The sequence below is a fragment of the Vombatus ursinus genome, unplaced genomic scaffold, assembly GCF_900497805.2.
Source record: "Vombatus ursinus unplaced genomic scaffold, bare-nosed wombat genome assembly UNPS02014797.1, whole genome shotgun sequence".
Classification (NCBI taxonomy): domain Eukaryota; kingdom Metazoa; phylum Chordata; class Mammalia; order Diprotodontia; family Vombatidae; genus Vombatus; species Vombatus ursinus.
In genome coordinates this window covers 4,297,046-4,311,239 of record NW_020954575.1, presented here as the reverse complement: position 1 = coordinate 4,311,239, position 14,194 = coordinate 4,297,046, and the positions used below count along the sequence as shown (strand labels likewise).

The window sequence follows — 14,194 nt, the reverse complement described above, 5'->3', positions numbered from 1 at the left end:
TGAGGAACCATATGCACTAAATGACAAAGTGCTTTTGATGACCAGTGAGTAGTCCAGTTTGGCTAAAATGTGAAGTATGCAGAAGGGAGTAGCATAAGATAAGATTAGAAATGTAGATTTGCACCTGGTCACCTTGAGGGCCAGGCTGATGGGTTTGAATTTTCGTGGTAGGCACTAGGGAGTCACTGAGGATTTTTGAGCAGAGGAGTGACATTACCAGATATGTTACAGAGGTAGGGCTAGAGAATTGGCACTTTTTCTCTGAGGTTCTGATCTCTAGGTCTTTCTAATCTTGAGTCTGGTCCTCAAAAACTAAATAAAGCTTCTGCACAGTGCAGTGCTGTTTTTCTTTTCAACAAGTGGATAAAGAATGCCCATTATCCAGACTATGGTGTGGAGTTAGATAGCCAACCCATAGAACTGGTCCCTCAACCCATACATCTTAGACACTGCAGATTGACGATAAACTGGGCCCAGAATAAAATAAGATAATAAACTGTGTCCAGAATCATGTTGAAGGAGAGTAGCTTGTTGTATCCAGTGATTTGAAGGTCCCCCACACTTCTGTCTAAATCGTTAGCCCCTATTTTTAAAAACATGAATATGTGCTCATCACATGGTAAGGTCACGAGATAACCAGTGGAAAGAGCCCACATGTTCCATCAGTATCTTTGTGATGTCAAGAGAGCAAAAGGAAGGTACCCAGAACATTGGGTAAGTGAGTGAGCCCCTGTGGTCAACCTAGAGCAGAACACGGACAACCATCCAACAGAACGGCCTGGCAAGTCGAAGGCTACTGTGTGAATCACCAGAAGGAAATCCCGCATCAAAGAAATCCAGTGGAGTATTGGAATATTCCTCCAGGGCTACCGACATAACATGAAATGCTGAATTATTGCTAGGGTACACCTTTCAGTGCTTGAAAATCTGTCTGACGACGACTTCCTGCGTCTGCCTGCTAACTTGTTCTTTTCACTTTGTCGTTGTTGTTGCGCCTTCTCTTTTTTTTAGTATCATTGTCACGTCCCCCTGACTCTCCCCCAGCACACACACAGTAGCACCTTCTCTTATAACCTGCTGGGTCATGTGACCTCAGACAAATCATTTATCCTCCTCTGTGGGCCTCGGTTTCCTCATCAGTTGTACTAGATGGCATGTGAGGCTTCTTGTCAGGCCACATTTATACTCCTGCGATCCTGTGATAAGTACAACCAAGCAGAACAAACCAGGACATTGGCCCTGTCTGAAAGTGAGGCCATGCTTTGTTCTGCACCCATTGCCCACCAGCCCTTTTTTTTGGTACACGGGAAGCGTGCTTTACCATCATTCCCTCCCAAGTCTCTAGTTACTCAGACTCAGAAACTCCAATATCTCATCTCAGGTAAATATTTCAAAACACACATTCTCCTATGTAACACCTGCTACATGGTGGTTGTTGTTTTTTTAAAATAGAGATTAGGCAGCTATTTCTCCTGAACTGTCCACTGATAACAAGAACCAATAGTGTTTTGTAATGCTCTGAGAAGAGAGGGAGAAGTTTTATTTATCTCTCAGTCTTGGAGGAAGAAATAAACAAAGCCTCTTACCTAGCATCAGCGGGAAGAGAAAACACAGGTTATAGAATGAGAAGGGAAGAATTTGGGTGGAGGGAGGGAGTCCACAGGTCTAATTCTGAGATTAAAATTCCCCACGTGAACTCTTATCTGCTCTGGCCACGAGAGAGTACTGAGCTCAACATGTGTACTGCCTGCATTTTGCATGGGTCTCGAATAATCCTAAAACAGTGCTTTAGTTTCACAGTCCACTGAGCATTTAAATGCCCACCGAGTATACAGACAGCACCATCTTGGGCAGATCACCGAGGTGAAAGGCTGCAAGCTCTTGTTATCCTTTGGCCACAGGATCTGTGGAATGTTTCTGGCCGAAAGATTTTTATTTGCTTGTCCTGGTAAAGGAAGTTAGTATAGAAGACCTTTGCCTTATTGTGGTGTATCAGTGATGTATTAACTCCATTTTTCTGAATCAGCAGGCAAGAGATTTAAGCCCTTCAACTCTTTAGATAATAAATGATCACTTTGAGGAACCTGTAGATGCTCTGCCTTCAGGGTCCCTTCTCCCAGATTTCCTTTTTGATGCCAGTTCTTGATGTGGCTTTTGCTGACATGTTAATTTTATGTTCACCTGTTAAGAGGTTTTTGTCGCCCTCCATGAGCTTTTGTTAGCAGTGGCACTTCCCCTCTGCCCCAGCTCCTCTAATAGATAACTTGTGCCTCCCACAGCCAGGTTTAGAGAGACCCATCACCACAATTTGGGCCACCAGGTCAGGAATTTTTCCTTGCTAAGGCAATTTGTGAAGAATCTGCTATTGCATGGAGAGATTCTATCTGCATGGGTGGAGTGATTCCCCACCCCCGTGAAGTCAGGAATCTTTACAGATAAACCACAAGGCTTGGAAAAGCGTCCTTTAGTTTCCTCTCCCCTTCCCTTGCTTCCCCACCTCCCTTTTCTGATACAGAGCTCTGTATGTGGTGGAATATAATAGCGTCAACTGGCATTTTAAACGCTTGAGTTACAGATACTTAAGAAAGAAAGTTTCTAAGAGATCAAAAGCAAATAAAATCCCCATATTTATGACTTTGTAGTAGATGAAATCAGTGACTGCTTATTTATTCTTTGAAGTTGTAGTAAGGCATTTAATTTAGGTCCACACTGATAACTTTCTTTGGCTCTCTACTGAACATTATCCATTTTTACCTTCTGTTAGATTATCTAAGCTTATGGGGATTAATAAAGTGATAAAACAAAATGTTGTTTTAAAAGCAACAAAATGTCTCTTTCTCATTCCTGTTTGCTACTGTTTGTGTTTTTGTGGCCTAGAAATCATTGACATAGTTCTTAGATCCTGGAAGTTCTTATTTGATATTTTTACCACAGTAGCTGAGAGCTACTGTTTTTTTTGTTTTTGTTTTTGCAAATATAGAGGAAAAGGCTGAGCTGGAGGATTTCTAATTCATGAAGGAGATTTGTCTTGGATGTCAATTATGCTAATAGGCAAGAGAGATAACCCGGGGCAGAGTGACCTTGGTCATCCAAGATTCTGACCTAGCAGTGCTCAGAGATCCTTGCTATTCCGGTAGAGCTAAATATCAAGCTATGACTGTAAGTGGTGTGAATGGCCTTTCCTTTCTGTAGGGGGTGTTAGAAGATTGACACCTTTCTCTTCAATTCTGACCCAGGTCTTTGTAATCTTGAGTCTGGTCTTCAGGAACTAAATAAAGCTGCTGTATAATGCAGTCCATTTTTTCTTTCTTTTTCTCTTCTCTTTGTTTCTTTTCTTTCCTTTCCCCTTTCTTTCTCCTTCTCCTCTCTCCTTCCCTCCCTCTCTTCCTTCCTCCTTCCTTCCTTCCATGAGATCTTATCCCCTCAGTGTTCCGGAATATATTATCAATTGATATAGGTTTTTGGTTTTTTTTAGTACTATTTATGGGCTCTCTTTAATCTGTAAAACCCTGTCTGGGTTGGGCCTTGGTGATTGAAGACTAGCTATGTGTATTTACATTTTCCTCATAGTCAAAATGAGGTGGTATGCCTAGACTGACTATCCTCAAATTGGAAAATTGTGGTCCAGCCTGAGAAATAAAATGACCCCTTTAAAGCTTGGTGCCCTGCCCCCATTCTCTGCCTTGCAGTAGTCAGCTGCTGATTCAGTAAGGACTAATGCAGATATTAACTTGAAGAAGCAAAGAAAGGTGCAGAGGCTGTTAGGAAAGGATGCATTCGTTTTAGCCGGAAAACGTGACTCGGTCAAGGACATTTATAACCAAAATAATGTCGAGTTAATTCTTATATCTCCCACCTAAAGCTAGCCACTGTGTGTTCCTTTGTGAGAGCTTTGGAAAACAAAGGACAGTTTTCACATATGTGACAGTGCAACCTGGATGGCCTGTTCCTTTGTCTCTGCTGAATGCTCGCATTGCTGAAACATTCTCTGCAAAGCCTTTTCCACTATCGATTGTGATAGAATTGACTGATGACTGAAGAATTCAGCAGTTATATCCCTGTCTTGTTGCCACTGCAGCTGCTCCGATTCACTGGCATCTATTTATTTTCACTGGCAAGGACTGCAAATAAAAAGACTGGGGAGAGGGGGCATTTTTTTTAACTGAAGAAAATTGCAGGTACAATAGTGTGATAAGTGGTGAAAAAGGGACAACTCACCTGTTATTCATCAAGAATATAAAAGAATATTATAAGGGCAAGGTGAAGTGCTGCAAGATACTGCATTATGCCTAATGCTTGGATCTCTTCCCACTCCTGCTTGGCAGTACCCACCCTCCCCCCTCACAGAGATGGCCAGGTCCCCTTCCACTAAAATATCCCCCTGGCTTCCTGAAATTCTATCTGATTTATTTGGATTAATAAGCAGAACCCCCTGGGAGGGTTGGAAGGATGGCTATCAGTCATTCATACCCTAGCGAGGTTGTCTCTAAAACAAAGCAAATTATTTTCTCCCCTGTCTTTTTGAAACATTTATATGTAGTTAAAATATATTGTGGATACTCTTGAAGGAGGAAACACAACCAAAAAAGATGCAGCCTGAGTGCTGGGTTTTAAATTGAGGATTGTAGAGACCAGGTAATTTTTAAGGTGCTGTACTTATGCTGATTCTAGATGAGGCTCAGGCTTTTTTTTTTTTTTTAAAAAGCACCAGCTGGTGTTGTTTCCTTCTTCTAGAGCTGCTTCCCTGAATCACTGCCAGGTATCAGCAGCCAAGGCCTTCCCAAAGCCCAAAATGGGAAGATTCAAACCATAGTGTGGATTAGTTTATTCAGATGGCTTTCCTCCTTCCACTCGGTTGAGATGCATGCATGAGAGAATGTGAGTTTTGTGATGAAGGGAGGAAGCATCAATGAGGCTTTTAGGAGAATACAAATCTAGGAGGGCTGCTGCAGTAGTAGACTTTATATTGTCAGAGCATAACGTGGGGCTCTCAGCTTCTGGGTGGAATGGGGGAGAGGAGGCTAGAGAAGACTGGGGGTATTTGTGGCCAAAGGGGCTAAAGGCAAACGGCCCACTTTGAAATTTTGTCTGTATCTGCTTTTGTTCCAGATCCTGACTTCCCCTTTCATCCCCTCATCCCTGAAGCTAGGCATAGCAGTTATTAACGCAGCAGATCTCTTTTCTTTGCCTTGCCCTGCCTAAGAGGGTGAAACAGTAATGGAGTAATGGCGCAGGGGTGAAACAACCTATGAGCTGTCTCAGTAGTTCAGGATGAGCTGGAACAGTTTCACTGATTTAGAAGTAGAATGAAATCAAAAGCCTTTCCAAAAGAATAAGATTTGTTTCTTTACCTCATTTTAAGTTCTGATCATAGGTTTTCAATCAGTTTAACTATGCAGAATGAATAAGTGGAGGCCCTGCAAGCTCAGCTCTCACCCCACTTAGCCTTTCTCTAGGTGACGCAGAGAAACGGAAAGAGGCAGAGCTGAGGCATCAGGAGCTGTCATCCCAAGCTGGCGGATTCAATGACTTTGCAACTCTAGCAATAATCTTTGAACAGTGCAAATCAAGGTATGTAAAAGAAAACATAAAATTACCGTGGCAAAATATTTTTTCTAGGATTTGCTTTTACACATGTTTTTTGTATTTGTGGATTTTTAACATTCTCCATAGTGAGGTATTGGGTTGTCTGAGATAACAAGATATTTGAATGTGCTGTGTATATGAAATATCCCATCCATAGTCTGAAACTGCCCCATTTATAAATTGTTGATGTTTTGTTTTGCTTTGTTTTAACTCAGTGAAGGTGTTTTTCTTGGACATAGCTCTGAAACAAGTTTTTTCTCCATAAGCAGGTCTCATCTGCCCGCTTTCATATAGGCCGATCTTACAGATGACTGGTTTCCATCTCTACATGTGTCACACAAATAACCTTTTACTAGAGCCCTCAACTGACTCCTTGTCATGGCACTGACCTGATGCTAGTGCATAAGCCGTGGGAGGTTCTAGCAAGCCTGGGAATGAACAGGGAGTTTATAATCTAAGAGCCAGCACCTCAGCTAAATTTGGAGAGGCAGGTTAGCCACAGGGTAGTGGCCTTTTCAGGCAGAGCAACTTTCAAAGACCATTTTTTAAATCATAGAAGGTTGTCATGTGCCTCAGGGAAGGTGGTAACCACACAGATGAAAACTCAGATCCTTGAAGTACTGAAGCTTCACTTAGAGGTAACCTTTCATCATACCAATATTATCGTTCACAGCCCATCTCCACCTGCATGGTGTCAGAAACATTGGATCCATTGGAGGTGCTTACAGTCAGCATTCTGTGTCGAAGGTCAGCTTCGAGAGATAATCAGGAAACTGAAGCAGGTGACCACTGCAGTGCTTTCCTTCAGGCTTTATGTATTTTATGCTGTTGGAATAGCAGGGATTTACAATTCCTTTCGATTATTCCACCTCTCAGTGCTACTGTGTAGCAAGATTATTTGCCGTTTGTTAACTCCTTCAGAAGATTCGTGGGAGATAAATTTGCCAAGTATGTATTCAGTACCTACTGCATCCCACCATGCTCAGTGCTGGTGATATAAAGCTAGATATGAAATCAGCTTGGCTCTCAGTAAGATTATAATCTAATGGCAAATGGGAGTGGACATAAGTCCCCAGCTAATAGTGATGTAAAGGAGAATGAGATAAGTGCAAAGGAGAGATTGAGGCAAAATATGATGAGAATTTTGAGGAAGAAGCAATGAATTTCACATGAGACGTGAGATTAGATGGGAAGATTCAGGGAAGACATGCAAGTTGGTTCTTAAACAAAGAGAGGGACTTCAGCAGCCAGAAATGGAATGGTGGGAGGCATTCCAGTCATGGAGAATTGCCTGAGTGAAGTCATAGCAATGGGAGAGACTGGGGCAGGCATGGGAGATAGCAAGTAGTCCAGTTTGGCTAAGATAGGAAAAACACGAAGGGGAGTAGTATAAGACAATGGGAGCCAGATTATGGTGAGCCATTGATGCCAAAATATACACTTGATTAAATAGGCAGTGGGGAGTCACTGCAGGTTTGGTAGTGAGATGGCATAGTGGATAGAGTGCTTGGAAACAGGAAAACCTGAGTTCAGATCTTGCCTTGAACATGTACTTAGCTAGGTGGCCCTGGGCAAATCACTTCACCTATCCCAGCCTCAGCTTCAGCATATGTAAAAATAGCATTTACCTCACGGTGTTGTTGTGAGGATCAGTGAGATGATGGATATAAAGGGCTTTGCGAACCATAAAACTACAGAAATGCTAGCAATCGGTATTACTATTTGAATAAAGAAGTGATATGATCAGAATATGGAAAATTACTCATGGGCAGCTAGGTGGCACAGTGAATAGAGCTCTGACCTTGGAGTTAGGAGGACCTGAGTTCAAATCCAGCCTCAGACACTTAATACTTACTAGCTGTGTGACCCTGGGCAAGTCATTTGACCCCAACTGCCTTACAAAAAAAAACAAAAAAAAGAAAGGAAGAAAATTACTCAAGCAGTCGTATGGAGGATAGATTTTAATGGGAAATAGACTAGACATAGTAGGACTGGGTAAGAAACTGTTAAAGTAGTCTAAGACACCAAAAAGTAAAATAAATAAATAAAGAGCAGCTAAGTAGTGCAGTGGATAGAGCTCCTTGGAGTCAGGAGGACCTGAGTTCAAATGTGGCCTCAGACACTTGATACTTACTAGCTGTGTGACCTTGAGCAAGTAAGTCACTTAACCCCAATTTCCTCACCAAAAAGCAAAATAAATAAGTAAGTAAGTAAAGTAGTCTAAGAAAAAAAAGAAAGAGACCATGAAGGTAGTATCAAAGGAGAGAGAGAATGGTCCAGATACCAGAGGTACGGTGAAGGTAAAATCAACAGGACTTAGCAGTTGACTCCAAGATGACTCCAAGGTTGAAAGTCCACGTTACTGGGAAGGCGATGATGTCATGAATAGGAAGAGAGAAGTCATTGATGAGGAAGATTTCAAGAGGAAGAGAATAAATTCTGTTGTCGGCAGAGTGAGTATGAGGTGTCAGTGTGATGTCCAGGAGGTAAAGAGATCCATCGGACAGTCGCAAATATCAGACTGGAACTCTGGGGAGAAGGTTGTACCTAGAGAGAGGTTTGCTTGTCATTTATGTTATGGTTAGAGGAGTTAGATTTACCAAGGATGAAGGCTGCCTCTTTTTCTGAGACTTGAGAAGGGGTGAGAGGATAAGTGAGGACACTGAAATCTTACAGGAGCAAAACTAGGAAACAGAGGAAATTCACACTGAAGCCAAAGAGAAATAAAGATTGTTTGTTGAGCATGATGAAGACGAGTTGGAGCTTTGAGGTCGGAGGACAAGGCAGGAAACAACTGTTGTGGAAGACGTGGGTCAGTGAGAACTGAATACAAAGATGGTGCCATGTCACATGGAGGTCCCATTTGGGACTAGAGAGTTTACATTTTTGTGATTTCTTTTAGCAGCACTCGGGCATGAAGACGACAGGAGTTACCCAAAATTGAGGGTTAAAGGATAGAAATGGAAGCAGGTTGAAGGAGCGAATGATTCAAGAGTAGAGAGCAGTATTGAAGTAGTTGACCATAAGGTCAAGAACGAATGTAGAAGAAACTGAGGCCTAAACAGGGATGGAAGGACTGGAGATTATGATGATATTGGATAACATGTATAGAAAGGAGGAGAGGGGTAGAAAAGGAGTGATGAGAGTAGTCAGAGAGGAGATTTAGGAAGGGAAAAGGTTTTGCATGATGGTGAGAGGTCCAAGATGTGATCACTTTAGTATACAGATGAAGGAAAATGAATGTGAGGTCATAAGCTTTAACATGTTCAAGAAACTATGAGGACAACGAGTTAGAAGAGTCATCATTATAGAGGTTGATGGGGATGATGCAGGAGAAAATAGGCAAGGAAGACCCAGCCAGATGCTAAAACAATGGGAAAAGGTGGAATAAAGAAATGACTTTTTTAAAAGTTTTCAAGGTGAAAGATTACTTCTAGTTGTTATAAAAGAATAATCTCCTTACTGATATTCTTTATACAGAAACCTGATTTCCCAAAAGAAAGTTTTGATGGTCCTAGACAAGAAATCTTACGAAGATGTTTGTGCACTGGATATTTCACCAATGTAGCACGAAGGTGAGCAGCAAGCTTAGCAGTGGTTAAAAGGAAGCTACACCATTGAGAGCAATAATGAAGAAGGTTCAGCATTTGATACAATTTCCAAAGTAATGGTGATACCCTTTATAATTTTCATTGCTGTTGAGATTGTATCAGAAAAGTGTAGGTTAATTGGTCCATCTTTTGCTTTTCTATCTGTGTATCACTACTTCCGGCTATGTAAATATTCCCATTATAATTAGAATATGCTTCATAGTCATTTTTACGCTTACTTCTCACAAGACCCTGCCTGGTGAGATGCATTGGTATTGCTGTATTCATTTTACAGTAAGAAAATTGAGACAGAAGGGTTGTTACAGTAAGTACACGGCCTTGCCAGAATCAGTCATTGAACAGCTACAAGGTTTTCTTGCCTCCTCACTCACATGTTCTCAGACTATCCTTCTGCCTAAGTTCCATTCTCTACCTCATCCCCGTTTTGATCAGTTGAAATGTTATGTTTTCTTCAAGCCCCAGCTCAAATACCACCTATTCAATGAAGTCTTCCCTGATCCCCCCTCCCCCACTTAAAGTAATCTTACTCTTGTCTGAATCCACAGCACTTTGCCTGTGCCTTTCTGTATTATAGTTATTGTTTGCATTTCTTATCTTCCATCTGAAAACCTCTCTCACATCTTCCCCTTTTTCCCTTCTCTTAAGTCTTTCCTAGATTAAAAATACCCAGTACTTTTGATTGATCATTCTTATATAATATGCTCTTTGGGCCTCTGACCATTCAGTTTGCCCGCTTCTGGGCATCCTTCAGGCAGTCTGCATCCCTTCTAAAATGCAACACCCAGAGTTGGATATGATCTGCTCATCACAAAGGGCTGTCACCTGTTCTGGACACCACATTTTAATGCAGCATGTGATCATGTTAGCTTTTTTGGCAGCCACATCACACTGTTGACTCATTGAGCCTGCTCAACTCAAAACCTCTCAGTCTTTTTCATATGAACTGTTATAAAGCCCTGTCTCTCCTATTTCTTACTTGTACAGTTTATTTTTTTAAACTTGGGTGCAGAATCTTACAGTCTCATTAAATGACATTCTGTTAGGTTCAGCCTTTTGAGATCCTCAATACTTTCAGCTGATGTGTTTATCATTCCCCAAGCTTCATGTTATCTGTATATTTGGTAAGCATCTCTTCCTACTTGTCTTCAAGTCATTAATGTGAATGTTGAACAGAACAGGATTACAGATAAAGCCCAATGGCATACCCCTAGATATCTCCATTCAGATTGACATTGATCCATTAATCAATATAGTTTACTTCCAGTCATTCTACCATTTTCAATCTATCATTCTATCCACATTTTTTCATCTTGTCTACAAGACTTTTGTGAAAGTTTATCAGAAGTCTTGTATCTGCAGCATTGATCTGATTCACCAGTCTAATAATCTGTCAAAAAAAGGAAATGAGGTTAATCTGGTAATTGACACCTAGTAATCACTGCTTCCCTTATGAACCATGTGCTCAAGAATTTTGCCAAGTACAGAGGTCAAAGTCACTACTTTGTATACTTTGTGCAATCCACCTTCTTTAGAACATTTGTCTGATTGTGGAGAGCTTTAAAAGCTAGGCTAGGGATAACAATTGAGAAGAGATGTCATGTTAACCAACAAGTGAGAATTTTTGCATAGGAATTTTAAATTAAGGAAATCATGTTTTCATTGGTATCAGACTTCTGGATAGCAAAGATCAAATGTACCTTTTAAAAGGAGAAGCATTGTTTATTGATTGGATTGCGCATTCCTGATATTCATTTGAAGCAAAGTGAACCATTACAATAAAAAAGAAAAGTTATTTTTAACCTCTTTTATCTAAACTTAGAAAATGTTGCTAATTGCAGGACTCAATATGCTTGTTTTGTTGTGTTACATTGATGTCTTATAATCATGATATAAAGTGTATCAGTAAAACAATTTTTATTGTGCTTATAGGTCTGTAGGAAGAACATTTTGCACAATGGATGGGCATGGAACCCCAATACACATTCATCCTTCTTCGGCGGTAAATTATATCTTAAATGTCTACAATAATCAGAATAATTATTTTGCTAATGTGTTTCTGTCTCTTTTACTGTTTGCTTTAAGAAACAAATTTGACATCTAAATTACTTATTCCTTAGTGCTATAAAGGCCTGTATAGTATGTGTCTATGAAGAAAAAGACTTAATGTAAACTCTTCATAGAATGGATTCAGAAGAACTATGTGTCTTAAATATGTATTTAATTGCTAACATAGGGTGGTCTCATGTTATCCAGTTTTCTATGTTGTTAAACAGTCTCCCTCAATAAATAATTTTGTTTAGCTCTGTAATCAGGAACCCAAACTCGAGTGGATCATTTTCCATGATGTTTTAGTTACTTCCAAAATGTACGTGAAAACTGTGTGCCCAATTCGCTATGAATGGGTTAAAGACTTGCTACCCAAGTTATATCAGTTTGATGTGTATGAATTGAGCAGTATGGCCCGACATGAAGTGACAGAGGAAGAACTAAAGAGGTGGAAAAACAAGGAAGATCTAAAGCAACAGAAGGGTGAGTAAAACAGAAAGTCTGGTAGCTTTTATGATATAAAAATATTGTGATAGAACTTTGGCTTTAGAATTTTTCCCTAGGGAACAAAGGGATGCAATTGGCTTGTCTTGTCTCTTACTTACTTTCTCCATCCAAGCAAGCATGCATTTTTATTGCAGTGCCATACTCTGTTCTAGACAGAGAAGATGAAATAGAACCTGGATTATTGGGTGACTTCAGGTGAGACTCTAAAGAATTGAGTCATTCTGTCTCATAATATTAAAGAATACATAGAAGAACCAGTTACCAAGTATTTTGTCCTAGTACCTGGCCCTGCATACTGTTAATAAACACACATTAAACTTAAAGTCAAATCCTGAAGCTCCTGGGCCCCTTGTTTTTTGTTACCCAATCTTAGACCACACTGTTTCTCTTGAGTGAGAAATGTTGCTTTTCTATTTCTTTACATTTTACTAAGAAAATTCATTGTACTTTTCTCCTTTAAAGCCTTCAGTCTCAAGTCCAAGAATATCACTTTAATGTATTCATTTTTTCATGTTGTTTCCAGATAGAGCAATGAAGGAATCTCTAAAGAAAATGCAGAGAAGAAATGATGATAAATCCATTTTGGATGCACGTGCTCGATTCCTGGAGAGGAAGCATCAACGATCCCAGAACATCACTGGCACTTTGAAGGAAAATGACTAAGCAACAACCTTGAATGAAAATTCAGAAAAGACCAGAAGCAGTCAGAAAATGCACTGCTGCTTTACTGTTTACTTCAGACAGAACTGGCAAATACCCAGAGAAGCTGCTATTGAATTTATTAGCCCAGGAGCTAAAACAGCCTACACCAATGCATTCAAATGGAATTTTCACAGGGAAAATGAGTAGGTTGCTCTGATCAATAGCTTTGATGTTTGAATGAGTACAACTTGAGACTAGAGGTCATGTTGTTCCCTGTTACTTTCCATTCTGCTGATCTTAAATTGGCATTGAACTCTGTTCCTCGATATTTTTAAATAACACATAAATTGATATTTTATTAGATTGTAACTCATTTGTAATGAAACATTAAAGATTATTTTCTTAAAGTCTGCCTCTGACATTTACTGGCTGTGTAACCTGGGACAAATAACTTAACCTCCCAATGCTCTAGGCAATTCTTTAAGACTTAGTTGCAAAAGTAGGTAAGAACCTGCATTGATAGAGGGAGTTTTTTTTTCACCTGGGAGTTCTGTTCCAGGGAAGATACAGATTCGAGCTGTATCCCTAACTCTTCTCAAAGCCACTATTAGAATTGTTTGTTATATCTGGTGTGTTGTCATTATTTAAAGCATTATTAATATTTATTGAAAAAAGACTTAGATGGTCAATGAGAGAATAAGAAAACCATGTATGGCAGGACTCTTTTTTAAGTTATTTTTGCTGGGATTACAGAAAGTACTTTTTTATGTTGGGAAAAGTACCTATAGCCACTCACTAGAAAAAGATCATATGTGTAAGGACTTTTCTTCTATACCTATGTATTTAGTTTAGTGCCAGCTTAAAACTCAAAAGATAGTATAAGATGTATTTAAAGTTTTTTTTCTGCAAAGATTAAGACATTTGTATTTTTTGTACATAACTGACATTTTCTGGAAAGTTATAGCATTATTTATTTGTCCTTAGCAGCTGAGCTGAATGCTCTGATTTTTAGGTTAGGAACTTTTTAAACCTTTACTGAAGAAATCCTTAAGCTTTCTAAAGCAGGATAAATGGTGATAGATTCACGCAGCACGCCCTACACTGGGTCTTTGCTTGCTCTCAGAGTATTTTATTGTTGAAGGAGGCATAAAGGAGATTAGTTCCAGAAGCCACTCTCTTCCTTGGAAGCTTTTTGAAAAAGCTTATGTAATTCTCATGCATTGTGAGTCACAACTGAGATCTTAGGAAACATTTTTGATCTGGGAAATTCCATGCCTATAAGTGAATAAAATGAATGAATGAATGAAAACACGTTAATTAAGCATTTATTATGTGCCAAGTACCAAGGATGCAAGTAGAAAAGCAGACAGCTTCTGCTTTCAAGGAGCTCACATTCTAATGGTAGAGATACCACTCATAGGAGGTTTCAGTTGCAAGTCAGAGGGAAAGGTCCCTTGGTCTTTAGAATACAGCAGTAAAGCAGATGGCAGTGTTTCTTCAGAGTCATTTCCATTGATAAAATCCTAACTGTCTCTGATGTTGAACCATTTGACAGTTGTAAGTACTGTGGTGGTAAGATCTTTCCTTTGCCTGTCTCCAGTAGCTGAGGTGAGGACTCCACAGAAGGGTTGTTTCTTGGGATAATGGCTGAGCTGGAAGCAGGGCTGGGGGCATCAGGATACTGTCACTCTTGGGGCTCTTGGGCTTGCCTGCCTGTCAGTGGCAGTTTGTTAGTAAGCAGTATTTATGGTTGCAAGGAAGGTGGGCTCCTTCTTTACAGAGATTGCTCCCCACAGTGATGG

The 14,194-nt window shown here is 40.0% G+C and overlaps 1 protein-coding gene across 2 annotated transcripts in view; it reads left to right on the top strand.

The window, feature by feature from the left end:
• The window catches only part of DHX40 (DEAH-box helicase 40), a 48,666-nt gene extending 35,894 nt beyond the window's left edge, over window positions 1-12,772 (top strand). For both annotated transcript variants that reach the window (XM_027870647.1, XM_027870646.1), the window contains 6 exons: window positions 5,457-5,571; window positions 6,260-6,368; window positions 9,067-9,161; window positions 11,127-11,196; window positions 11,498-11,726; window positions 12,274-12,772. In XM_027870647.1, the coding sequence (XP_027726448.1) occupies window positions 5,457-5,571; window positions 6,260-6,368; window positions 9,067-9,161; window positions 11,127-11,196; window positions 11,498-11,726; window positions 12,274-12,413 (758 nt within the window). In that variant the 3' untranslated portion in view covers window positions 12,414-12,772. The remainder of the gene's footprint in view (window positions 1-5,456; window positions 5,572-6,259; window positions 6,369-9,066; window positions 9,162-11,126; window positions 11,197-11,497; window positions 11,727-12,273) is intronic.
• Window positions 12,773-14,194: the final 1,422 nt, after the last annotated feature.